A 27,137-nucleotide genomic window follows, 5' to 3' on the forward strand; every position below is an offset into this window, starting at 1 on the left:
GTGCTGCTGAGTTCCCAGACACTTCCTTTCTGCCTGGAGGATGCAAGAAAGCTGTCAGCTAGGGACAAAAATACTAATAAAAACACACATGCAAGTCACTTTTTATGTTGTTGTTCTTAATGAACTATTAAGGGAATAGTTCAGCTTTTACAAAATGGTTAAGGAAATACTTACAAATGTATTGTCAAACAATTTTATTTAACAATGTTACACTGTTAGCATTTTAATAAATACTCTGTAAAATGTATAACATATCAAGTAGAAGGACGGTTACAATTTTTCTTCTGCTTAAAATAATTTTTATTTTTGATGAAAAAGTGCAAATACATTTTACATGGCAAATCAATTTTTGTTTGTTTAAAAATATATTTGTTCTGTAAGATGAAAAAGTTCTGGAGATCTGTTTAACAACAATGTAAACATACTTAACACTACCGAACTGAAAATTAGTTAAGGTGATAAAGTTTATGACATGTATTTTTTAACAACAACAACAACAAAGAGAATCAGGAAAAATAAAATACTTTCCATTTTTCCCTTCTATAATCTTTACAAGTATCGTATGGATTCCTCTGCAGCTTAATGATGCAGCAAAAATTCCCATTTCATGATAGTTGAGTTTTAAGAGGCAAAGTTAAAATGCTTTGAGGGTCCTGAATACACTTTTGAGCTTTGAAAAGAGGTTATGATGATTATTCATTTAGTCCTCACATGCAAACAGAGGCACAGACTGTGCTCCGGCTTCCTGAGCAAGCTTCTATTCAGAAGCAAGAAGCAGCCGGGACAAGAGCAACACAGCGTCCTCAGGACCCAGCAGCTGGCTCCGCAGAGTCTGATTCCTCTCACCTCCAGCCTGGGCCCATGAACGCCTTGCTCTGGCAGCTGCAGGTCTTGGCCTGTGCTAGAAGAGGGAAGAGCACTAGGGATGGGATATTTAGGGATCTGTTCCCCTCAGGTATCATCAGGACTGCACCTTTCTTGGTTAAAACACAAAACATTTGATTACTTTGCAGTCCATCTGGAAAAACAAATTTAGGTTGTGAATATGGCAACAAACATCAGAAAGGATGATTTAAAACCCTGTATTTTATATACAACTGGAAAGACCAGAGCTGGACAATGACCTTGTAAAGACAGCTATGGCAGTCATATCTGTAAGCAGGTGATGTAGGGTGTTCTGTGTAGGATGGGGGGTGAAAATCTTGAGTGACCAGAAATGACATGAAGAGCCATATAACCACCATAGTAGCATGTGTGAAATAATATATTCTAAACATTCACTAACCTAATATCGCTAATCTCAAGCATTAAACTGGTGTAGCTATTTAATTTAGAAATAAGGTTTTAAAAATAATTTACCTATAAACCTCTTCCATATCCCTTTTTGACTTGAAAATTATTTCACCAACTCTTTGCCCCAATGTTGTTTATAATACATATTCACAAATTTCACCCCATTTCTGGTTACTAGCCTCAATTGCTTATGAGATAAACCTATGTTGTGAATTTCCACAAAAGCTGCAGACATTGGTAACACAATAAACAACCCATGACTCATCTACTGACTGACATTTTGAAAAGGAAGCTATTTTAAAGACCAGTGCAGGATTTGTTCCTGAGGAATGTGTAGGGAAGGAGTTGGAGGTAAGATAACTTCTTTGGATAGATCAGGTGATTAATACATATCAAATATTTACACCTGCTAAGCTTTATTACATGTTCCATGATATTTCTACTTCAAAATAGTCTTATTGTGGGATTATGTGGAATAAAGATGTAGGAAGTTTAATGCATAAGCCCATAGCCCTTAGCTTGAGCAAAAGATGCAGTTATGGTCTCCCAGCACCAAGACGGGAAAAGGAGCAACAACTTCCTTTCTTCCAAGCAGCTCATAATGCTTTAGCAAATACTTCGTGATTTTTAAACCAGTACTAGTGATATAAGAAAAGTGAGACAAAAAGTGGGGCTCTCCACTTCCAAGTGCTTAATCCGCTAACCCACATTGCATTTCAAAGTGATGGATACCTTGTTTTGGCACTGGAAGAAACAAGTTTAAAAATGTCTAAGGAGTTTTCCTTCCTAATATCACTTTAAGGATTTTTTGGGGGTCAAATTTTAGGGTTTACTCTAGTTTGAGAAGTATTTGAGAATTAGGAGTGATGACATATCCAGTTTTGGGGTATGAACCAGTAAATTTAAATTACAATCATGTTTAGTTTGGAGGAGAGTAGCTAGTAAGTGCCAAATTAGCCCAATACAGTGAGTTTGGCCATGCTAATTTGAAGAATTTGGTTCAAATTTCTACATTCAACCATTGAGTTACTCCAGTTCAATCCGGTCATATCAGACGGGAGCAAGGGTCTTCTGTACAGAGGATACTGCGGGACCCTCGTAGCTCTGTCGGAACAATGAGGCTGCCAGAAACAGCAGCCCTGGGACACACCACCCTTTCTGTCACTGTTACGCTCTGCGTGAGGAGTGGATCAGAGACAACAGAGGAAGGCTGCACGAGGGAACTAGAAGCCGAGTAGGTCTCCGTCACCAAATAGTTAGCGTGCTGCAGGGGGTCAGGGATGGAAATGGCCGGTTGCATAGACCCTGAAGCAGACAAAGTAAAGACTCCTTGACTGCCCGACAGAGTCTGGCCCCTCATCGTTCCTGCCTGCTGCGTGTCCGGGGCTGGCCCCCTGGATTCGCTCCTAGCCCCGCTGTCTTGAGAGGAGAGCCGAGCCCGTTGGGCCTCTTCATCCATGCCGAGGCTTATCTCTGCAAGTCTTTTAAATTTGGGGCCGAGCGAGTCCAAGAAGCTGTCATCCAGGTCATCGGCAATAAAGCTGCAACAGCCCAGGGAGCCCACGGGAGAACTGGGGACGGCCATGTCCTCCTCATTGTCATAGATCAACAAGCAGTCGTTCCCGTCATGGACATCCTCTTCCTCGGCACAGGCAAACGCTTTCTAAAGATGGAGGAAATGTGGGAATAAAGGAATTTTAAGGAAGAGTCAATTCAGCAACATATTACTGTTCATATAAATCCCCAAATTAGGAGGATCTCCAGAGAGATACAGGCGCGCTCTTCACACGAACAATCTTGCTCTAAAAATAATCCAGTGTTTGGCAGTGCTATGGTTGACAGACTCAAAATTGAGTCTAGGCATGTGTTTTCGTTTGTGATTCTAAGGCACTTATTTGGATTTAGGTCTACAGAGCAAATGGGTGTGGTGCCTGGAGGTTTTCCACTGGACTGGGCGTGGGAAACTCTGTGTATGCCTGTGTTAATGCATGTCATTGTGTCTGGGCTGGTGGGAAGATACCTCTCACTGTGTACTGTGTGAATGAGGTCTTGTGTGGACACTACAATCCTGTGGGAGCCTGACCTGTAATAACTAGGGCCCACAGCACACCGTGAACTATCCCAAGAGTCTTCATCCCAAACACGTCTCCATTGTCAGTCTACTCAAACTCAATGTCAACCTTCAGCTGCTGGGACATCATGTCGACCTGGCATGTAACAGTTCCCACACCAAAACTCTATGTGAGAGCCATTCTAACCATGCCTCTCATCGCACTACTTGTTGGTCACCAAACAAGAGGCAAGCAACCTGCCTCCTGAAGTCTTCTGTGTTCTGGTTCCCTTGTCCCATTCCTGCCCCATGCTTCCTGTCACACATTCCTCCAATCATTGGTCTTCAATCCCAACCCTTCTTTCTCATTTGTTTTTGGGCCACTAATTCAGGGGTTCTTCAACTTTTTTTTTTTATTTGGCAGGTAGAGTTATAGACAGTGTGAGAGAGAGACAGAGAGAAAGGTCTTCCTTCCGTTGGTTCATTCCCCAAATGGCCGCTATGGCTGGCGCTGCACCAATCCGAAACCAGGAGCCAGGTGCTTCTTCCTGGTCTCCCATGGGGGTGCAGAAGCCCAAGCACCTGGGCCATCCTCCACTGCCTTCCCGGGCCACAGCAGAGAGCTAGACTGGAAGAGGAGCGACTGGGACTAGAACCTGGCGCCCATATGGGATGCCAGTGCTGCAGGCAGAAGATTAACTAAGTGAGTCACGGTGCTGGCCCCCTTCAATTGTTTTAGACATGGACTGCTTTGAAAAATATATACACATGTGTTTCGACATCATTTATGGTTTAGGAAATACCAAAGAGTCTGCTTCGTGTTTTTAAAGGGATGCTGCTGACCCCCAAATACAAAGGATTTTTCTCTCAGTTGCTTTTGCAGTTGGGGGCATGGGGTGTCGCTACCTTATTCTCTCAATTTGTGGCTATCTCTGTGTTCTCTTTTTTGACCAGTGACCCAATTTTGAGAGCCACCTTAGGTTATCCATATTATTTTGGCAAAAGGAAATCTTTCTTTTCTTACATTTTAACAAGCCATAAAAATGTGAACTGCAAAACTGAAGTACATAATCAAATAAAAAATCTGATGTGAAAACAAAGTCAAAAGGTTTTTCCACCAAATTACCTGAGAAAAGTAGGAATCTAGGAAGTTCATGTTGATTGCCCCGTCAGCATAGTCCTTGCTGGTTCCGCCAGTGGAATGTCTTGTTCTCATTGTCCCAGACTGCCCAGTGGAACCAAGTCCGGCTGCTGCTCCAAAGCCTGCCGTGGCTCCAGATCCGGCAGCTGCTCCCAGCCTGGTGGTCAGTTCCATCCCCGAAGCTCCTTCCACCACTGTCCCACCAGCATACATATTTGTACAGACTTCTAAAAACAGGGGAGGAAATTTTGTAACGTGTCGTGTTGTGCTTTCTTGTTGCTGCTGCTGCTGTTTTTACTGGACTTTTACCTGTGCTATTGCCATGTAAATCAATTAAGTGGGAGAAAATACAACTGTGTGACAAGTGTACAAAGGAAATAGATTTTCAGTGACAACAATGGAAATGGTAAGGAAAACAGAATATGCAGTAACAGCTATGGAAAGATTTTTTTTTTTTTTGACAGACAGAGTGGACAGTGAGAGAGAGAGACAGAGAGAAAGGTCTTCCTTTTGCCGTTGGGTCACCCTCCAATGGCTGCCACGGCTGGTGCGCTGCGGCCGGCGCACCGTGCTGATCCGAAGGCAGGAGCCAGGTGCTTCTCCTGGTCTCCCATGGGGTGCAGGGCCCAAGTACTTGGGCCATCCTCCACTGTACTCCCTGGCCACAGCAGAGAGCTGGCCTGGAAGAGGGGCAACCGGGACAGAATCCGGCGCCCCGACTGGGACTAGAACCCGGTGTGCCGGCGCTGCTAGGTGGAGGATTAGCCTAGTGAGCCGCGGCGCCAGCCTGGAAAGATTCTAATGCAGTGCTTGCTTGTTTTCATGAAAGAGAGATTGGCTCAGTACAAGAACCAATGAGGAAGCATACAAAATGTAATCGTGCAAATTAGCGGAGGCGCGTTTGATGTCTTGCTACCTAGCGAAAATTTAAGGAATTATGACTGTTCTTCCTGCGACCTTCACATTATGCTCGCTTGGAAAGTTATCTGTTTTGGAGAATTCTGACAAGAGTTTTTGCTCTGTAATTATAATGGGAGAGGCAAACAATGACTGGAATGGCTGATGAGGACAGACAGTGATTTACATATGCAGATTTTTCAGGTTGCAAACTTAAAGACCATCTATTTCTTAATTCTATGGAATTAAGAAAATATTATATTAGATATCAAGTTCTTTTTATTTCTTGAGTTTAAGGCAAAGTTGTGGCATTAGGATAATATGAATGAAATAATCTCTTGGTAAAATGAAAGAAAGACATTCCCTTATATGATAACATAAGCTATCATGTTCCATTATGATTGAGTATAAGCTTTAGTAGTTGTACTTAAGTCAGGCCATTGGTCCTGGCAAGGAAGAGGATTGAGGATGTGCATTTGTGGAAATTTAACTGCAAATATGATCAATGTTAAGAACAGACACAACTGAACTGTGGAGATACAGAGGTGGTTATGTTTTCCTTCATGTGAAATCTTTCCTAATTAAAAATTGGTAACTAATTGCCTGAGAGCTATATTTCAATTTGTTAAAATCTGGAAAAACTACAAATCTGCAGATATTAAAAATGGTGCCTTTAGTGGACAAATTAGCTTACTGAAGCCAGATGTGTGACTGAGACATGAATATCACAGACCAGCTTTTCTCCATTTCAGTGGTAATGGTTCCGACATGCATGCATATGCAAATAACTAAGAAAACAATTTTGAACATGTTCCATTTAAACAACCATATCTTTAAAGAAAAAAATTATATTCACTTACCAGAACTTTCCATGAATTCAGCTCCATTGCCTGCTATAGGTGGCACACGAATATTTGTGATTTCCTGGAAACCATATTAAAAAATAAATACATTTTAAAGTGAATCAGATGTTAGAGAAACATAGGTGAAATGTGGCTCTTTGCAAATGTTAATTTTATAAGAATCCAAAATTCTTGCAAGAGTAATCATTTTTATGATTTGATATCTGAGGAACTAAAGTTGTAGAAGTTTCCTATTTAGCAAGGACTCTCAAATTGAGGATTAAGAGTTTTATTTTTAATGCCTCTGTCCCCCCTTTCCTATCTCATTACAAATCAATTTTTTTCTCATTGCCAGTGGGATAACGTTTTCCCAAGATGGACCCTCACCTTGTCTTCAGGATGGGCTCCTTCGATTCCCCACGGATGAATGGTTCCTTCTGAACCATCTGGGACTGGGATAAAACCTCCGGTCCCTCCCCCAATAGGACTGGTCCCACAGTCACAGGTCAGCAGCAGAAGTGGGGCCACTAGTGAAAACCAGAACAGAAAATCAGAATACTTGAGTCACTTAGATATTATTTGACATGCCGACGATCAGAAATGTTACAAACAAAATACAGCACTTTTAATTCAGCTCCCTGCTAATGTGCCTGGGAAGGCAGCAGAGGATGGCCCAAGTTCTTGGGCCCCTCTTACCCATGTATGAGACCTGGATGGACTTCCAGGCTTCTGGCTTTGGCCTGGCTACACCCTGGGCATTGCAGCCTTTTGTGAAATGAACCAGTGGATGGAAGATTGCTCTGTGTGTGTGTGTGTGTGTGTGTGTCTTGCTGTCACTCTGCCTTTCAAATAAATAAAATAAATCTTTGAAAAAGGAAAATTAAGCACTGTAAATATAGAAAATTCCTAGTGAAATGCAAAATTAGTCTCTAGAAAATAAAATTCAGTAATTAAGCACATTAAAATTTGATGTGGGGGCTTGCGCTGTGACATAGCAGGTTGGTCAATTGCCTGCAGTGCCGGCATCCCATATGGACGCCGTTCAAGTCCCAGCTGCTTCACTTCTGATTCAGCTCTCTGCTATGGCCTGGGAAAGCAGTAGAAGATGGCCCAAGTCCTTGGGCCCCTGCACCCACATGGGAGATCTGAAAGAGACTCCTGGCTCCTGGCTTCGGATTGGCCCAGCTCTGGCTGTTGCAGCCAATTGGGGAGTAAACCAGTGGATGGAAGACTCTCTCTCTCTCTTCCTCTCCTTCTCTCTCTGTGTAACTCTGACCTTCAAATAAATAAATAAATCTTTAAAAAAATTTCATGTGGTTATGAAACTGAAAGATCAGATTTCTCATTGTATGCATATTATTGTCTTAGAATAGGCACTGTTAGTTCAATGCTAATGGTGACTATTTTTCAATCCTTTTTTATAATTGTAGACTTTATTTGTGTATGTAGAGGCTGTAGATATTCTGTCAGATAAACATACAGATGTCTATATGAGAATACTTTAAAAAAACTTGTGGAAAAGTGGATGTTTATTTTGGTGAAAAAATTTTTGAAATCCATACATAGTTTTTATAATATGCACTTTCCTGGAACTTTTTGAAGACCCCTTATATACAGGGTTTTCAAAATATTTTTAAATTTTTATTTATTTATTATTTGAGAAGTAGAGAGAGGAGACACAGACAACTCTTGCCACTCTCTCACTCACCAGATGTCCTGAGTTGGCCCGGACTGGATCAGCCTGAAGAAGGGAGCTGGGAACTCAATTCAGCTCTCCCACGCAGATGGCAGGAACTACCTGAGCCACCAGCTGCTACATGCCAGGTTCACATTAGCAGGAAGGTGAAATTGGGAGTGAAGTCAGGACTTGACCTCAGGCATCCCACCCAGCGTCTGAGTCCCCAAGCCAAACACAACTCAGATTTCAAAATTTGGCATGCCAAAATTCCATTTTCAAGGAACTTTCTGAAGTGCCCTAACATAACTGTATGGTCAAGATTTTAGGTGTGCATGGTAATGTTTTAGATATACAGTCTTAATAATTTCTTAGTAAACAGCAATTAACCAGAAAACTCCTTTAGCAATTAGGGAGATGCCCTAATAAATGCCTGTTGATACACTCTTAATTGTGATTTAAGAATCGCTTATCTATGACTTGAGCTTGGAGGTACCTTTCTGACAGTGTAAATACAGTTCTCCATTTGCATATAATTGATAATAAAGGTTAATGTCATTCTCATGCTAATGACAAGAGAGAGACTTCTCAAAAGTGGGTGTTTCCCACACTCTGTTGTCAAGGACCCCACAGGCACCTCTGGCCTGCAAAGGCCACTCCAATTCTGATGTTTGAACTCTGTCCTCATACAGATAGCTTAGGGAGAGATGGGGTGGGAGGATGGGGGGTGTGAAGAGCACAGCCAGACTTCTAGGGTTTGAATTTTGGCTCCACCATTCACCAGCTATTTGACATTGGGCATATTATAAAATCTTTCTCTGTTCAGTTAACTCATCCATTAAATGGGGGAATAAGTAGCAACTACATTATAGGTGTTGTGAGGATTAATTGATTAATATACTTAAAGGACATGGGTCCAAGTTCATGTCCCAACCAATCCACTTCCAATCCAGCTCCCTGCTAATGGTCTGGGAAAAACAGCAGGGGAAGGACCAAGTGCTTTGGCCCTTGCTGCTCATGTGGGAGATCTGGAAAATCTCCTGGCTCGTAGTTTCGGCTTGGCCAGGGCTGATCATTGCCACTATCTGGGGAGTGAACCAGAAGAAGGAAGATCTCAATCTGTCTCTCCCTCTCTCTCTGTTAACTCTGACTTTCAAATAAATAAACAAATCTTAAAAAAGAAAAAAAGAACAGTGGTGAACATTATGAGTATTTGACAGTCTTTTTAGGATGGGCAATATTATGCAAATTAGGCTAGGCCTTTTTATATATGGTATGAAGAATAGTTGACCAAGTATATAAAATAGGTTGGCCATACTGATATACTTTCTCAACAATTTAATTTAATGCTCACATAAATCATACTTCTAAAGGCATTCTCGATTGCATTTTCAATTCTATGGCTTTGTTAAATATTTGGGCGAGATTAAACATTGTGAGTTAACAAAGCAATTTGGAAAGGTAGTGAATGTAAACCTGGGTGATCAGTTGTTTTAGATGAACACACTAATCCTTCAGAAATATTACCTATTATTATATGTGTCATGCACATTTAGATTTCACATGTGTATCCAGAGAAAGTTTTCAAAATGCTGAGTCTATTTCTACAGTCTGAAAAACATATCCTCTCATTCACAAAATTTAAAACATTGCATTTGCAAATGGCAAGATGACATAAAACAGATATTTTTGTGGGGATAGCATAGTATCTTTCTCTGATAGCCTTTGGCAACTTCCTTTTTCACACTTACAGAACAGCACAGCAAGTGCACATCAGTCCTTTTGAATTAGTCCCAGTGCACTATTCAGTGTCATCTTGCCTTCTCCACAGTTTCCCCAGCTTGCCAGCTTTTGTTGGCTTTTATTCACACGGTTACTCTTTGGCAACTTTCCTTTCATTTTGCACTTCTTTTATCTTATTCAATCTCCAAGGGCTAATTGGATGATTCCCCTATCCCATGGAGCTTCTGCAATACCCCATGTGTAGTAACTTCTTTTTCCCGTGCACTTAGACATGTATAAGTGCGTACACTGTGTAAAATTCAGAGTCAAGTTGGAAGCAGGCATAGCAACTCACATAGGTCCTTGAAGAATCCTCGTTGGTGAACTTGACTAATATGATGGTAAAAATTGAAACTCTGTGAATGTGAATTTCAACAATTAAGCTAAAGGATGCATGATAACTTCATAATAGTAAAAGCTCCTGGAGACAGATGAAGGGGAAAATATGGGGTGCATGTGTGTGGGGGGCATAAACTGCATCTATAGAAGTTTCTTTTTCTTTCAAGAGACCTTAGTGAATATTACAAGACGTTAATATATATTATGTCTGAATGATGGTGATATGTGTGATTATTATATAACTTTCTGTACTATTTTGTGTTATAAATATATTTCATACATTAAATGAAATTTGAATGAAGTTGTGGAAGTCGAATTCATCATCATGAAAATTCACTTTAACACTAAAGGCTGTAATTCTATAATAAATTGGGGAAATAGCTGTGAATTTACTAAAGGTTCCTCTTGTTTGAGAATTTGACAGAAAGTTCTTTTAAATACAGACTTTTTTATATTAAGATACTATTTGATTCTTCATATTTTTGTTCAAATATTAATTATTTATTTTAATTAATTTTAGTTATAAATTTTTATTCATTGACAATAACAAATTTTATTTTTACTGAAAAATAATACATGTGCATTATTTTCCTAGATGTGTTTAATAAACTGAATCATGTTAAGTCTGCAAGTTTTAAAGGGAATGAGTATTTGAGTGGTAAGCTATTATGAGGAAATGTTGGATGAAACAAAAACTTCTCAGAGCCTATGCTGTGTTAACCTGCATTGTAAAACTCAAAACTTACGATATTTTATATATTTGCCTTAAGTTTGTTTGACAATGGTTCTCTCTCTTTTTTTTATATTAGAATCTCATGAGTTTTGAACATGAAAAAAGGCATCTTAGAAAGTGCTGCACTCCCAGATAAAGCCATAATTTTGACCACAACCATAACTAGCAGTATTCGGGGAGTTTTCATGATTATTTTTAATACCTCTTGATTCTCTTGTGCTATTTTCAAAATGTCTGACACATATGATTTACTTCGCTATATTATAATCATAGATTGTTGGCAAAAAAAATTAAATATTCGATTCTTCCAGAAAATGCCATTCCCTGGATTTGCCTGTGAACAATTAGAGAATGGTTCTTCCTGCTTTGAGCAGTGAGCACAGGCAGTAGGCTGGCCCATGCAAATGAGGACGGTCAACACAGAAGGAGCCACCGGCATACTCACACAGCAACAGCAACAGGCCCAGGAGGAGCAGGCCTATAGCAGCAGGTCCCAGCCTCCAGGAAGCAGGATTTCTGTAGATTGTGGGGTCTCTGACTGGTCCAGAAGTCCCACAGATGCCCCTGTCGTCACACTGACAGACTTCCAGGGTCAGGCTCTCCGGCGTCTCGCACTGCCTGTCCTCTCGGTCGGTAAGCACGAGGGGGAGTCTGTACACTCCGGGAGACACCTGCTGCTGGGCTCTGAGCTGTGCGGAAGTAGCTGTAGAGAAACAATCACACAAATCAACAGCGGCATGAGATGTCTCTGATTCTTAAAATGACGGATTTTCGTCAGCCCAGCTGGAGTTAGAGAGCACTGTTGCACATAGTGGGGCTGATGCGATTAGAGCAGTGATGGGCGCCGTAAGGGGTTCAACTGGGTAAATCTTTCTACACCTGCTTTCTTTCCTCTCTGACCCAGATGGGCCCATTCTCCTCCTCCATGAAGGTTCAGTCCTACCTTACTTTTCCCACCAAAGAGGATGGAAGTGGGTGGGCATCATTTAAATATCAGGGTCCCTTCTCCTGGGGCTTACCTACTCCCCTGTACATCTGCACCAGTCCAACTCACATGGCCCTGTGAGAGTTTGCTGTCCCCAAGCTCTGTGTTCCTGTGTCTGACTTATCCAGACTGACTTCCAGCTTTTGCTGCTGCCCCCTCCACTGCTCCTCTCTATTTTCATCCCATGGAATGAAGGTCCGTTGAGGTGATGGGCCTCTTCCCTGAGCATCGATTGTTCTCTGTCTCTGTTGCTATGTTGCTCCTTTCTCAGTGGCATCCCATAGCAGCCTTGTGCCATTTGAATCATCCTTGCCCCTGCCATGCCCTTTGACGCTGTGTCTTGTCCACCCAGCCCAGCCTCTGTTGTCTTGCCCAGCCTTGTCCGAGCAGCTGTGTCTGGAGCCACATCCTTGCTCTCTCTGATCTAGCCTTAGTAGCCTCTTCAATGGCCATGCATTTGGTAAAATCCTTCAGAGCCAAAGGCTGTGTGCAGAATTTGGAGCTGGATCCTTTCATCTGGACCTGAAAAGCCTTATGGCCAAATGCCAAAGACAGAGAAACCCCTTCAGTGGCTGATATACATGACTAGAAGGGAATTCATGAAAGGAAACAAGATTGGTTCAGAAAAGAGCTCAGGAAAAGGGGCGAGTTTACCAAGGACTTGAAGTAGCTTGATGGACATCATAAAACCCAGAAAGGGAGAAGATTTTTATAAAATCTAATAGTTCTTTCTATGAGGCTTCTTCTATGAGGCTTGTGGAAAACCCAGAAAAGGTAGAATGAGCAGAAAAAAGGTTAGGAGGAAAGTAGAATGGATTAATTCTTCTCTATGGGCTAGAAGAGTTATGAGTTCCGGTCCACTGTGCCCTCAGAGCTGCTGAACAGTAGCAGGTGGCCACTTCCTATGAGCAGAGTGCAGGCCAACTCCTCCAGTGCTCCAAGTCTGCTCCCAGGCCACTCCTCTGTGATATAATAGATGCCTGACTTGAATATTGTTTTTTGAAGGATGCACTATGGAGCCAGAAATACACATACTAAAAAGACAAAAATACTAAATGAAAAACAGAAAATATACTACATCATATTTCTTTTCTCTTCAGAAGAGAGAAGGAATTCACAAAGCTAAGATCACATCTCCAGTGCAAAGAATGTTTTCAATTATTAATTGAAAGGAATTGTTATCAAATGACCTCTTTTTAAAAAAAAATTATTTGAAAGGCATGGGGTGGGGGGGGCGGGTGAGAGGGAGAGACCGAGAACGAGAGCGAGAGTGAGAGTGAGTCCTGATATCTTCCATCTGCTGGTTCACTTCCCAGATGGCCACAACAGTCAGGAGTCTCTTTCAGGTCTCCCATGTGGGTGCAGGAGCCCAAGTACTTAGATCATTTTCCACTGCTTTCCCAGGCCATAGCAGAGAGCTGGATCAGAAGTGGAGCAGTCGACACTCAAACCAGTGCCCATATGGGCTGCTGGCACTATGGCCACTAGTCTAACCTGCTATGCCACAGTGCCAGCCCCTCAAATGACCTCTTCTTAAAAAATTTTAATTTATTTGAAAGGCATTGGGGGTAGGGGAAGAGAAAGAGAGAAGGAGAGAGAGAGTGAGAGAGAGGGAGAGAGAGAATGAGTGTGAACCCTGATATCTCCCATCTACTGGTTCACTTCCCATATGCAACAGCTGCAACTGGGCCAGGATGATATCAGGAACCTGGAACTCAATCCAAGTCTCCCTTGTGGATGGGAGGAATCCAAGAACTTGAACCATCAGCTGCTGTCTCACAAGGTGTACATTACCTGGATACTAGAATCGGTAGTGGAGGATGGACTTGAACTCAGGCACTTCTACTTGGAATGCACGCATCCCCAGCAGTGGCTTAACCACTGTGCCAAATGCCTGGCCCTCAAAGGAGCTATCCTATCCCGCTGGGAATATAAAGAGGCAGCAACTTTGATTGGTGGGAGCAACTGTACTAATAACTCACCGTTGAGTGTTGTGATGCGCCACATAACGGGTAACTTTACAGGTTGGTCCTCCAGTGAGAATGTGTAGGGGCCAGCATATTTATCCCTGTCCAGTGTTCCCGCTGAGACAATCACGGAAGGTGAGGAACTACAAACTCTTTCTTTTTCAAGGACAACTGCTGGGCAATTTTCATTAAAACCTGGTACTTCAACAAATATGGTGCCTGTACAAGTTTTACCTGTGTTTTCTGTAAGAATAACATTTTGGGGTTAAAGAGATACATAGAACAAAGTTCAATAGAAAAAGACAATTTTTTATATGGCTCTGTCATGCCACCCAGTCAGTGCATCTTCTCATGAGAAAATTGTACTTGTTACTCTCAGAAACAAAAAGGTACCATCCTGTTTCTGCATACTGTAAAAATAAAATGTGATCAAATTGGCTAGTAATTCTAGCAGTATTTTTTTATTGCATGGGCTGTTATTTTGAAATTAAGATCTGTAAGGTGATTAATTCATTGATTATAAATGAAATCAATTCATTTAAGAAAGCTTTTATTTTTATGCTGACTGGCAATCAACGAATGAATAATTTTTGCTTCTAAAGCTTGAGTCAAAGTATTCAGAGTAAACGATTACTTATTTTTATTTCTGAAGATATAAAAGTTAATTGAAAAAATCAAAAATGCTGACAATCAAACACACTAAAACAAAATAAAACAAAAAAGGCACCTCTGTGGGGGATTGAATTTTTCAGTGGTTTTTGTTGTTTTCTCAAATGGTAATATTTTGGTGTTGATTATTTTGGTTCCTTTTTGGTATTTGTCTACTTGTCTTGAGCATAAATTAATTTTATACTTGAGGAAGAAACATACTGAATGAACATTATTTTATAACCCTCCAGATGAGGAAAATGTCTTGTTCAAGGAGAAAATAAAATGAAATCTCTATAGGTAGTCACGAAGGCAGCTTACATTTGAGCTGAGCTTCCCTGTTGGGCTTGCTCTACCGATCTATAGCTACCTCTCAAAGCCAGGAATTGTTATGGGTCAAAAGAAGTTCCTGCCTCAGCCACAGCAAATCAGAGAGATTGAACACAGAGTGCGCTGCTATTGCAAACTCATCTGAGAAGCTGGAGTTCTGTCTTCTCTCTTGGGTTCACCTGCCTTAGACTTGAGATCCAAAGTACCAAAGATAATTATCTTCAGCTTGTGACAAAGTTCATATGTTAAATAATCATGATTATCTGTTCAGAAGGGAATGTCGGTTAGAATAACACTTTATTTTTCTTACCATCTATGGCCAGAACCTCAGCAGTGATTGTCTTGTTTACTATGAAAGTCGAATCCCGATCAATGTTTTTGACAAATCTGATTTGAGCAGTTTTTGAATCAACAACTAGCAAACCACCATCATTACGACCCATAGCATATCTGTTTCACAAGAGAAAAATAATTTTTTTCAAATATGGAATATTACTTATTGAATTAAAATGACCCATTCTATCTTTAATGCATTTAAACGTAATGTAAAACCTAGAAACATGGAGTTATTAAAAGTAACAGAAAGCATAACGTTGATAAGCAGTATTTCATAATCTTTAAGTATGTATTAGCTTGATTATTCAATTTTCTGCTCTGTGCAATAAAATATTTGTATCCTTTCTCTTTTTGATATAGCAATGATTTGCACAGTGCTATTATATTTTAGGTGTGTTTGTCTTTGTATGTGCTGTTTTGTCTGAACAAAACATGGTCTTTTGGTGAACTTCTACCCTTTTGTTAGACGCAGCTGGAAGTTTTCGTGAATATTTTTCTTGATCTCCCTTGCAGGGGTGGGGAACATCTGGCCCATGGGCCATATAAGGCCCACAAAATCATTTGGTTTGGCCCTGCCAGGGCAACTGCAGGTGAGGCTCGATATTCAATAAATCTATAGTAGGCTAATTTTTAAGTTAATGATTTTGTATGATCTGCAAAATATGTCATAAATAACCAAATGACCCTGGGCAGAAAAAATGGTTCTACAGTCCTGTGAAGCTAAGGTATTCTTTTGTTGGTTTCTAGCTTTGACCAATGCTTTGGTTATGTTTGCTCACAGCACAGTGTATTCTAATGATTTGGCTATGTTGGGTCCTTCTCTTTGTCACCTTTGTATTTCTATTCTTAGCACATACTCGTCCGTGCCTGATGTTATAATCATTTATAGATTAAAAATATATCAAGGGATAAGATGTTACCTCAAGAGTCTTACCTGACGGATGTGGCAGCTTTGCAAGTGTCTTCATCAATGGCTTCATATGTCCCCAGGACATAATTGACCAATTTTTTATTACTGATGCCTTTTTGCACAGTAAATGTCTTGGAAGTAGGACGGAATGCGATTCCTTCTTTTACATTTATTACATGAACTGTGACTGGGACTTGCTGAACTCGATATTGAGAGATTACTGATTGGTGAAATTCAGCTTTGTTTCTGACACCAATACTAAATTGCATGTTTTGTATTTGTTCATAATCTAGAGCCTAGAGTTAAAAATAAAATCAGACATAAGGAAGTGTTTCAAAAATACAACCTGGTAAATCCAGTAGAGGATGAGAGAATTGTATGCCAAGTGTTATGAATGGATTTGCTGATTTCTACACAGCAAAATGGTTTCAGAAATCAGTGTGATATTGATAGACAAAGCTATTGGATTCTTGTGACATGTAAGTTTGGTAACTGATATGTACTTACAAAGCAAGGTATGTGCTTTTAAAAATAGCAAATCATTATAGTTTCTTTAGGCTGTGAGGGGCAATGGAAAGAATCCCAATTTGTTATGGTAACATAGCTCAAATCCTGCTTGCATTGCTGAATTGCTGCATGACTCAGGCAACAATGTTCAGTTTCTCTGAACCTCAAGTTTTCATGCTGAAAATCTTCCCTTATTGGGTTGTTGTGAGGACTGAACTATCATGTAAGCTATTCCTGTGTCTGGCAGCCATGCTCATTCATGTCATATTCCTTGGACTCATGTGAAAAATCTTTCCCAACTCTTAAGATTCTCAGGTAGAAAGGCAAACTATGTTAATAACCTTGGGGGCAAAAAGACCCCTGCAAAGCAATGGGTGGGTGGTTCACCAGGTTCTCATGGAGTTATTTTCAGGTGGTCCTGGGTAGTAACTGTTTGACTCTTCCATTGAGGTGGCCCAAATCAAGGCCTGGGGAATCCCAGGGTAGCTCTTTTCATCCACTAGTCATTTAGGGATAAGGAAATGCTCATTTTGAATACATTTGCTTATTACTGAAGATAATTAAGGTAAGAGACATAGACTTGAGTGGTAACTTTGCAGACTGGTTTCATGTGCTCAAGCATTTCCCAATGCAGAGGTAGATGAAGATATGTAAACAAGTATGTCAATATAAGGGTTACTTGATAGACAAAGAAGATGATAGACTCTCCAGTGAAAGCAAGGTGAAGTTCTACTTGGAAGACTTAGGAAAGACTTCTGGGAGGTTTTCAGCTGAGCTGAGTGTTGCAGATACCCAGAGGTGTAACAGATGGTAGGGGGCTAACTGCAGGTAGTCAATGCTCTTGAACACAAATGTGAGGAGGGTCAATTAAACTAGTAAGTGGTTATCAACTTTGGCTGCATACTTGAGTCAACTGAGGAGCCTTTAAGATCCACTGCTGCCTGGGCTTCTACACAGATCCACTAAGTAAACAGTTCCTACATTCTCACTGTCTAGGAAAAGTTGCAAGTTACTCGAAAAGGCAGTCAAGGTTAAGGATCACTTTCTCAGTGAATGAAGAGCCAGGGAGCATTTTTTTTTTTTTGACAGGCAGAGTTAGACAGTGAGAGAGAGAGAGAGAGAGAGAGAAAGGTCTTCCTTCCGTTGGTTCACCCCCCAAGTGGCCACTACAGCCGGCGCACTGCGCCGATCCGAAGCCAGAAGCCAGGTGTCTCTCCTGGTCTCCCATGTGGGTGCAGGGCCCAAGCACTTGGGCCATCCTCCACTGCCTTCCTGGGCCACAGCAGAGAGCTGGACTGGAAGAGGAGCAACCGGGACAGAACTGGCACCCCAACCGGGACTAGAACCCAGAGTGCCGGCACCACAGGCGGAGGATTGGTCTAGTGAGCCACGGTGCTGGCCAAGCCAGGGAGCATTTAAAAGAGGAGAAAGAATGAGTGATCCAAATGATCTCTTAAGAAAAATATGGGGGCCAGTGCTGTGGCGTAACGGTTAAAGCCACCGCAGTGCAGGCATCCCATATGGCTGCTGGTTCGAGTCCCAGTTGCTCCACTTCCGATATAGCTCTCTGCTATGGCCTGAGAAAGCAGTGGAAGATGGCCCAAGTCCTTGGGCCCCTGCAGCTGCATGGGAGACCCAGAAGAACTCCTGGCTCCTGGCTTTGGATCGGCGCAGCTTCAGCTGTTGTGGCCATCTAGGGAGTGAACCAGCAGATGGAAGACCTCTCTCTCTCTCTCTTTCTCTCTCTCTGCCTCTGCCTCTCTGTAACTCTGCCTTTCAAATAAATAAATAAATTCTTTTTTTTTTTTTTTTAAAAAGGTAACTTCTAGAGCAGAACTTTGTGGCTGGCTGTATGTTGTCTGGAAATGCTGTAATTCAAGAATAAGACCCAGGTTTCTGGTTTGGGAGACTGAATGACACCAAGACAGAAGGAAAACATCTCATGCCAAGGCATTGCTGGGAGATCAGAACAAAATTTTGCAAGTGGAGGTGTTTTTGTACCATCCCCTTGAGAAGCAGAGTAATATGGTTTTCACAGCTTTCAGAAGTTTCCTTTTAAGGGAATGCTATGGGTTTGTGCTTACATAGGACTCAAAGAGTTAAAGAAAGCAGCTCCTATATAGCCTGAAGTCGCATATCAAGGAATGTTTCCAAATAGTGATTACTTCTAGTCCATGCCATATCCAAATAGAACTATCCTTACATAATTCCAGATAGAAATCAGTCATAGCAAAGCATGTTAAATGGAAGAAGCTTTGCTAATTTTTTAAAATTTTCTTGAAGATTTTGTGTAATCCTCTTTCTTAGGAAAAGTTGCAATAATTTTTCTCTGATGATTGTAGCTAATGCATTGAAAACAGATTGATGTATTCACAAGCTGTAATTCCATCTATTTTTACCTTTTCCTAATTTCAATCCAACAGTAGACAATGAATTAAATTAAGTCGAGAACTTTATCTTGCTTTCTTGTGTTTAAAATGCATCTACCCATAAACACATATGTATCAGTGTCTTTGTATTTAGAGAAAATACAATAGCCTGGGAGGGAACACAAGGGGTCTTCAAAAAGTTCATGGAAAACACAGATCATGAAAAAACTGTGTAGGTTTCAAAGTGCCAAACAAACTTGTCTTCTAATTGCACTTACTCATAAACTTTGGAGTACCCTCAAAAACCAACATGTTGAGAGATGTTGTGTTTAGGTAATAGGGTTATGTGATGATTTAAAAAATATATACATTTAGGTGTTTTTAAAGTTTTCAATTGTTAGTTTTCTATTATGATGCAATGAATAAAGTTAATTGTAGAAGCGATAGCTTTATTAACTATTTTTACCAATAAAGGGAAATCAGATCTTACCTTCACCACCTTCAAGATGCCTTCATTAGTTCTGGGATCAGTTTCTATTTCAAACCAATTCCCTTCATTTCCAGAGGTAAAAAAATAGACAGCAAGCCAATTATCTGTGAACTCTTCATCCCAGTCTGTTACATGAAATCGAATCAACTCAGAGCTTAGAGTGTTTTCCTGAATACTTGCTGAATACTGAAAGAGAGACAGCATATAAGACTCAATGGCAGGGTTTATAAGTGGTATTAATCATTACTTATCCAGATTATGTGTTGCTTTCTTGCTAGTCACTGAATTAATATATTTTATTTTATATTTAAAGTGTTTTATTTATTTTAATTTTATCTGAAAGGCAAAGAGATGAGAGAGAGGAGAGAAGGAAGAAAGCAACAAAAAAGGGAGAAATCCTCCATCTGCTGCTTCACTCTCCAAACGCCTGCAACAGCCAGGGCTGGACCAAGCTGAAGCCGGAGGTCAGGAACTCAATGAGCATTTCCCATGTGGATAGTAGTAACCCAAGTACTTGGGCCATAATCTGCTGCCTCCCAGGGTGTACATTAGCAAGACACTAGATAGGAGGCAGAATAGTTGGGACATATGATATGGGATGTTGACACTGCCATGGGATACAGGTGTCCCAAGTGGTGTCTTTAGCTGCTGCACTAAATGCCTACTGCAGAATTCTTGTAGTTTATGAACGGTTATTTTAAAAGAAAGGTATAGAAAACTAAAGGCAGTAAGCTGGCAAATATTGAATCAGGATGGCAAAATGTTTAAAATGATTTTTAAGGAGCAGCGGGTATACCTGAGAGTCTCTAAGTGTTGGGAAGTTGTCGTTGACATCCTTCACTTTAATAGTACATTCACACTGAGTGGATAGTCCATCTCCATCTTTGTCTGCACCAGTCACAACAAGACGATAGCTGCTAATTTGCTAAATTTGGAGGGAATAAATAAAAATTAATTAATCTTCCAAGAATAGGAATGGCGATGTTTTGCTTCCTGTGGGTAAGAAGGTGAAAACATTGAAGTTCGTGGTCATTGCCGGGAAGGATCCCATGCATTGTTGACTGTCCATCCTAGAGGAGATTTGTGGGGCTCTGGATGACTGGATGGAAGTCTTGAAGGTGCTAGAATATTTTTTTTTTTTTTGTAATCTTCTTGTGGCAAGACAGGATATTCAAAACAAAAGTGGACAATGAGTATGGTAGGATGGTTATGTGGGGAGAGCTCTCTTATGGAACTTCCCTGTTCATCTATTTGGAAAATCATTTGTGCAAAAAATAGTATGGAGTTGGCCAGGGTGGTTTTTGGTGGTGGAGGTAGATGGTGGTAGTGGACGATGTTGGGGAGAAAAGAGGAAGGGGCTTCTTTAGTGTTTGGGAAGCAGGGGTAAAAAGTGAAGAAGGCTTTGGCTTTCCTTCTAAGAAGTTTTATTTTCTTCCACCATATGAAGGATTAGTCACAGTTCAATATTTGTCTGCTAGTCACTGAACTGTTATATTTTATTTTATATTTAAAGTGTTTTATTTATTTTAATTTTATCTGAAAGGCAAAGAGATGGGAGAAAGAAGAGAAGGAAGAAAGCAACAAAAAAGGGAAAAATCCTCCATCTGCATTAAACCAATGCCATTTTAACTCTCCCATTGTGACATCCACTTGTAGGTTTGAGACACAACGGATCGCAAAGAACCCAAATACATATCTCATCTCCCTGAATCACGTTCCAGAATGCATAGAATTTCCTTAAATTGGCTTAGGTGAGTATGGAAGCCTCTTTTCTTTGCGCCTTTCATTCTTAGGTCAAATGGAGTCACCTTTTTTGGATATCTTTCAATCAAGCTCTTTATTATGGTATGCACCCAAGTGCTTTTATTTACCTCGCGATCAAGAGAATTGGTCAAAGTTCTGACTTCTCCAGTGTTTCTGCTTATGAGAAACATGGGTGCGCCTGCAGGTTCCTGAGAGACAATTTTGAAGGCAATTTTAGAGTTCAAATGATTTGGCTCATCTGCATCTGTGGCATTGAGTATCATCACCAATGAGTCTAGGAACACAGAGAAATGTTCATTAAAGAATATGTAAAGATTGACTTTATGTTCACATTAAATATTCAACACAGTTTCACATTGATCCTATTTTTAACATATTAAAACTGTCTGCATGCTCAACACAAACTACATGTCATTTGTGTTCTCTCTTTTTGTCTCTCTCAACTAAGTAGAGCCTTGATGTCTTCCATAAGTATCCTCAGTTATAGAACAAGCATTTAATCTACTGGTTAATATACCCATGTCTCACATCGGAATAGCTGAATTTAACTCCTGGGTCTTGACTCCAGTTTTTTGCTAATGTAAACCCTGTAATGGTAATTGGGTTCCTGTTGCCCATGTCAGAAACCCAGATTTAGCTCCTGCCTCCCAGCTCTGGCCCTAGCCATTTGGGGAATCAACCAGGGGGTGGTAGCTCTGTCTACCTCTCTCTGTCTCTCTGCCTCTCAAATAAAAATTTGTTAAAAGATCCTTAGTTCTTCCTAAGACTTGACTTTCTTGAAGTCAAGGCTATTTTGTGGCTTTATCTCTTCCCTTAATGAATGCTCTTCTAATTCTCTCCTGTTCCCAATTAACCAAGAAATATGAGTATTTCTTTGTCCTTTATAATCTAAAAAAAACCCACCTCAGACATCTGTGCTACTAAGGTTTCCCCGTTTATCTCTGTGACTGCCTGATGCTCATATGTATGTATAGAATAAGATACTATTGCTCAGCTTAGAGGACTAAATCCTAGGAATACAATTGTAATGGATCATTAGCTCAACTAAAATTTTTAGAAAAGCAGAGCTAGATTATCTTTATGGATTTTATTCCAAAGCTATTGAGGAAACTCTGAGAAATTAGTTTATAAGAATTATACATTACAGTGATACTCATATTTGAAAAATAGATACATTGGAAGGGATAGATGTGGTAAGAGACTTACTTGAAGCACTGTTTTCTTCAATTTCACCCTCGAATGTTCTTTGTGAAAATACTGGTGAATTATCATTAACATCTAAAATTTTCACTGTTAACATAAGTGGCTTCTCTACATCTTGTCCCAGGACATTTAGGGCACGACAGGTGATCTAGGAATAAAAGGAAAGTATCAATTATTGCTCTATAAGCTTAAATTGCGTATTATTAAGACTTGTAGAATGAAGGTCTTCGGTGGCGTGTACTGAACTTTCATGCAAAGAAGAAAAATATTTCTCCAAATGGTAGACAAAGTGGAAATAGGAGCCCACTCCTGGCAGACCAACTGAGAAAGCAGCCCCTTCCTCCAGCTGGTGGATGTCATGGCAGGAAAAGCTCTGGGCAAGCTGGGTGCTGGACTTCCACCTTCACTCATACACACTCCTAGGAGATTTCTGCAGGTGTACCCATTATAAAGTGCAGGTTATTTGTTATTTGTTGAGGAATCAATTTCAGTGGTGATCTCTCCTCTAAATCACCAACAGAAGAGTGTCACCTTCCAAAGCCGTGTGAATAAGAAGAGTAGGCAAGTTTTGAGGATCCAAACTTACCAGGAAGCTTGGGGTTTCTTCTCTGTCTACTATGGCTGTTATGTTAATATCTCCAGTGTTTTGGTCAACCACAAAGATTCCAAAAGGAGGCTGATCAATTCCTACCCCAGAGATTCGGTAGGTAATCTTCTGAGTTGCTTGGAAATCTGAAGTAATCTGTAGCCAAAAATACCCAAAATGTTAAGGTGATCACCACTCTGCTTTTCTTCACTGCCCTGCCTTTATCTACTTCCAGAGTCTAAACTCATCTGTTCATTTGATTCTCTTTCTGCCATTTACTTTATTATTTTTTTTGATCTTAAAAGACACAAAGAATGTGAAATAAATCCAAATTGTTGCTTATGTTGATTCTCATAAACTGATTAATACATTAATCATGTTGGCTTTCAAATATTTGCTTGGACGGTTGCACTGGTGATGTTAGAATGTTGAGAGGAAGTCAAGGACACTTAACACTTACTACTGAAAAGTCTACTTCAGAATGGTCCTTCTTTACCTAACAACTTTTGAAAAAAGGTGGGGAGAGGCAAGCTGTTAGCCTGGCACTTAGCATGCTGCATGGGTTGCTCCCACCCCATAGTTACTGCCCGGGTGAGTCCTACTCCACTGCTTATTACACCTCCCCACCACTGCACGCCCTGGGAGGCAGCTCAAGCAGTTTGGCTCCCAAGTGGGAGACGTAGACCAAGTTCGTAGCTCCTGGTTTTGGCTTGATCTGCCTTGCCCATTACAGACATTTGAGTTTGACAGTAGGAGCGAATTCTCTCTCTCTCTCTCTCTCTCTGTGTCTCTGCTTCTCGAATAAATAAAATAAATAAAAATCTTATTCATGGTCTGTTTAAAAATTTAAACATTTAATACTTTCCCCCAGAAACCTTTTATTTAAGGTATTTAAACTTCATGCATTTCATAAATACTACCTTAGGAACATAGTGAATCTTCCTATCCTACCCACCCTCCCATCTGCCCTCTCACCCCTCCTCCTCCCTCTCCTATTCCCATTCTGATTATTTTTACTAAGATCTACATTCAATTAATTGTATACACATAAGATTAACTCTATACTAAGAAAAGAGTTCAACAAATAGTATAAAAAATCTTTTTCTCAATAGTCCAGACAAGGGCTATTCAAAATCATTGCATCTCATAGTGTCAATTTCACTTCTATAGATTACCTTTTCGGTGCTCTATTAGTTACCACAGATCAAGGGAAACAGATGGCATTTGTCCTTTTGGTACTAGCTGATTTCATTAAGTGTAAAAAAATCCTGACTTCAAGAAATTTTTCACCAAAATCAAATAAAGATCTAGCTCTAGGAGAGTATTTCAAAAAGTTCATGGAAAATGGAATTAAAAGTTAAATTTTTTTTAAAAATAGATGTTTATTTAAGTTTAGGGAGAAATGGGGAGGAAAATGAAAGAGATTATATAGTAAGTGACAAAGTATATATTATAATGAATTGCTTTTTTTTTATAATTTTAAGCTTTTTAATAGGGAAAATGTGAAATATATACAAAGTTAGAATAATTTAATAAACCTGATACATCTTATCACCCAACTTCAACAATGATCAATACTTTGGCCAATCCAGTATTTATGATCAACCATTTTTCTAATTGTCTTAGCAATTTTCTTTTTTTTTTTTTTTTTTGACAGGCAGAGTTAGACAGTGAGAGAGAGCGAGAGAAAGGTCTTCCTTCCATTGGTTCATCCCCCAAATGGCCGATATGGCTGGCGCGCTGCGGATGGCACGTTGTGCTGATCTGAAGTCCGGAGCCAGATGCTCCTCCTGGTCTCCCATGTGAGTGCAGGGCCCAAGCACTTGGGCCATCCTCCACTGCCTTCCTGGGCCACAGCAGAAAGCTGGACTAGAAGAGGAGCAACTGGGACAGAAGGACAGAATCCAGCACCCCAACTGGGACTAGAACCTGGAGTACCAGTGCCGTAGGCGGAGGATTAGCCTAGTGAGCTGTGGCGTCGGCCATCAATGTTTTATATATATATATATATAATATATTTGTATTTTATAATCTGGATCTAAATAAGGCTTCCATAATAAAGTTGAAAGATAAATAAATAATGTTGGTCAATATGTTACTTAATTCTTTTTTATAACTCTAGAAGCTAAGTTTATCTCCCTCTCCTTCCTATTATTAATATTTAAATATTTATTTACTTATTTGAAAGTCAGAGTTACAGAAAAAGAGAAGGAGAGAGATCTTCTATCTGCTTGTTCACTCCCCAAAAGGCCACAATGGCAGACCAAAGCCAGGAGCCTTTCTGGGTCTCCCAAGTGGGAGACCAAGCATCTGGGCCATCCGCCACTGGTTTTCTCAGGCCATTGGCAGGGTACTGGATTGAAAGTGGAGTAGTCAGGACATGAACTGGTGCCCATATGGGTTGCTGGCATTGCTGGCATTGCTGGCAGTGGCTTTACTGGCTAAGCTGTAATACTGGGGGTGGGGTGTGTGGGGGGCGTTATTATTGTTACAGTATTTCTTGAAGATACCAGTTCATTTGTTCCGTAGAGTCCTCAATATGCATTTTGCCCATTGGAATTGCCATGTTCTTCTAATTAACATCTTGTAAACTCATTCTAACTACATTGCCCTTGCCCATACAACTCACCTTGGCAATGGGGTTTCTTTTTGAGTTGTCTTCTCTTTCTCTGCAGGGTTTTGCGAATTTCACCCATTCACGTTTATACCTTCTTCTGGCTTGCTGCGTTGCTGCCCCATCTTCCTCATGTTGTCCTTTTATCTTATGTCAAAAGGGATACCATATGGACATTGTTGGCGATTTTTATTTTAACTACTGATTATGGACAGCTAGGTTGAGGAACCCCTTATGTCTCAAGCTATCTAAGACTGTTGCTGATGTCTGACATGATGTCTTGACTTTGTCAAGAAAGAAAGAAAGAAATGTTAAATAACTAAAACAATTATGAAGCTATATGATTTTAATATTAACATTTAATCATATTTTATACTTCCTTTATATATATCACACTATCTAACTGTTCTGGACACATAGAATTTGGCCATTGATTTATTTATTAAGAAAAAACCATGGGACATAAAATTACATTAATGACATTTATAGATGACTAATTTTTGAATATTGCTGGGTTAGTTGTTAGAATCTCATCTTAAATATTTTCACAATTACATTAGCAATCAATTTTAAACACTAAATTTTTATTTCTCCAAAACACAATTTTAATCTTTAAGCTAAACTACTTGTTTTAATCACAAAAGATTTTTTCATACTTTACCTCTATTCGCAGTTCTCCATGAACCAATACAACCACCTGTAGACATTTAAATAAAGTCAGATTAATGTGAATTCTTCAAATAAGAAATGGCATAAAGCTAATTATCCAGATGATCACATCTGCTACTCATATTACAGTTAGTTTGTATTTTAAAAGAAGTACATTTGGAGAAGCAATGTTTAAATAGTCAGTTCCTACCAGGAAATGAACTATTGCTGTCAGGATAAATAAATACTTCCAGTTCTTGAATCTGACTAGAATTAAAAAAAATATATTTATTTATTTATTTGAAAGTAAGAGTTACACAGAATATTAGAGGGGGCGGAGCCAAGATGGCGGAATAGTGAGGGCGCACACCGATAGTCCGGGAAAATTTAGTTTAATAAAAGGGGAGTTACGGTAGCCGCAGAAAATGGAACCAAAAAATTGCAGGGGAAACCCTTCTGGATGGAGCAGGCGTGAATTGGAGGACCTACTGGGAGAACAAGGTCGCCCACCGCGCGGAAGCCAAGTTGCGGGACCCAGCCGCAGAAGCCCCAGGGTCTACGCGACAGTGCTCCAAGGGGAGTGCACGCCACACAGACAACAGCGGGGAGACTTGGGACGCTCAGGACTCCGAGTCCACACATCGGCGCTGGAAGGGGAGGTGAGCTCAATAACCCGAGACATTGGTGGGGAAACAGGGGTCAGAATCTAGAGGGGGGCCGGAAAGTGCAGCAAACTCACTACCGGAAAGAAGGAAAAAAAAAAGCTTCAGGGTTTCTCTTCCCCCTAACCTTGCAAAGGTTAGAAGGCTGCAACACTTGAAGAATTCCCAAGAGACAAAGAGCAGGCCTCCTCTTTGGATTTACATATCAATGGGGGAGAGTTAAGGAACTGAGTCACTACAATTCAGTAGCCTAGGCAACCCAGTGGGAGTCCAGAGGAGCCAAAGACTGGAAGCTAAATACCATCAATGCTGCACAGCCCTGCCCTGCGGTGTTACTTACCCCCTGAATAAATAAAATAAATAAAT

The 27,137-nt window shown here is 40.4% G+C and overlaps 1 protein-coding gene across 1 annotated transcript in view; it reads right to left on the bottom strand.

Moving 5' to 3' along the window:
* Positions 1-486: 486 nt before the first annotated feature.
* Positions 487-27,137, bottom strand: part of DSG3 (desmoglein 3) — a 43,471-nt gene continuing 16,820 nt past the window's right edge. Inside the window, exons 2-16 of the mRNA XM_008261176.5 lie at positions 26,123-26,158; positions 25,477-25,608; positions 22,848-23,003; positions 22,265-22,409; positions 21,166-21,332; positions 20,091-20,219; positions 19,295-19,480; positions 15,953-16,224; positions 14,993-15,132; positions 13,720-13,947; positions 11,198-11,455; positions 6,611-6,750; positions 6,242-6,305; positions 4,470-4,711; positions 487-2,956 (exon numbers count right to left, since the gene is read on the bottom strand). Of these exons, the coding sequence (XP_008259398.1) occupies positions 2,339-2,956; positions 4,470-4,711; positions 6,242-6,305; positions 6,611-6,750; positions 11,198-11,455; positions 13,720-13,947; positions 14,993-15,132; positions 15,953-16,224; positions 19,295-19,480; positions 20,091-20,219; positions 21,166-21,332; positions 22,265-22,409; positions 22,848-23,003; positions 25,477-25,608; positions 26,123-26,158 (2,913 nt within the window). The 3' untranslated portion in view covers positions 487-2,338. The remainder of the gene's footprint in view (positions 2,957-4,469; positions 4,712-6,241; positions 6,306-6,610; positions 6,751-11,197; positions 11,456-13,719; positions 13,948-14,992; positions 15,133-15,952; positions 16,225-19,294; positions 19,481-20,090; positions 20,220-21,165; positions 21,333-22,264; positions 22,410-22,847; positions 23,004-25,476; positions 25,609-26,122; positions 26,159-27,137) is intronic.

This window comes from Oryctolagus cuniculus, chromosome 10, assembly GCF_051225735.1.
Source record: "Oryctolagus cuniculus isolate XC-2025 breed Fujian yellow rabbit chromosome 10, ASM5122573v1, whole genome shotgun sequence".
Classification (NCBI taxonomy): domain Eukaryota; kingdom Metazoa; phylum Chordata; class Mammalia; order Lagomorpha; family Leporidae; genus Oryctolagus; species Oryctolagus cuniculus.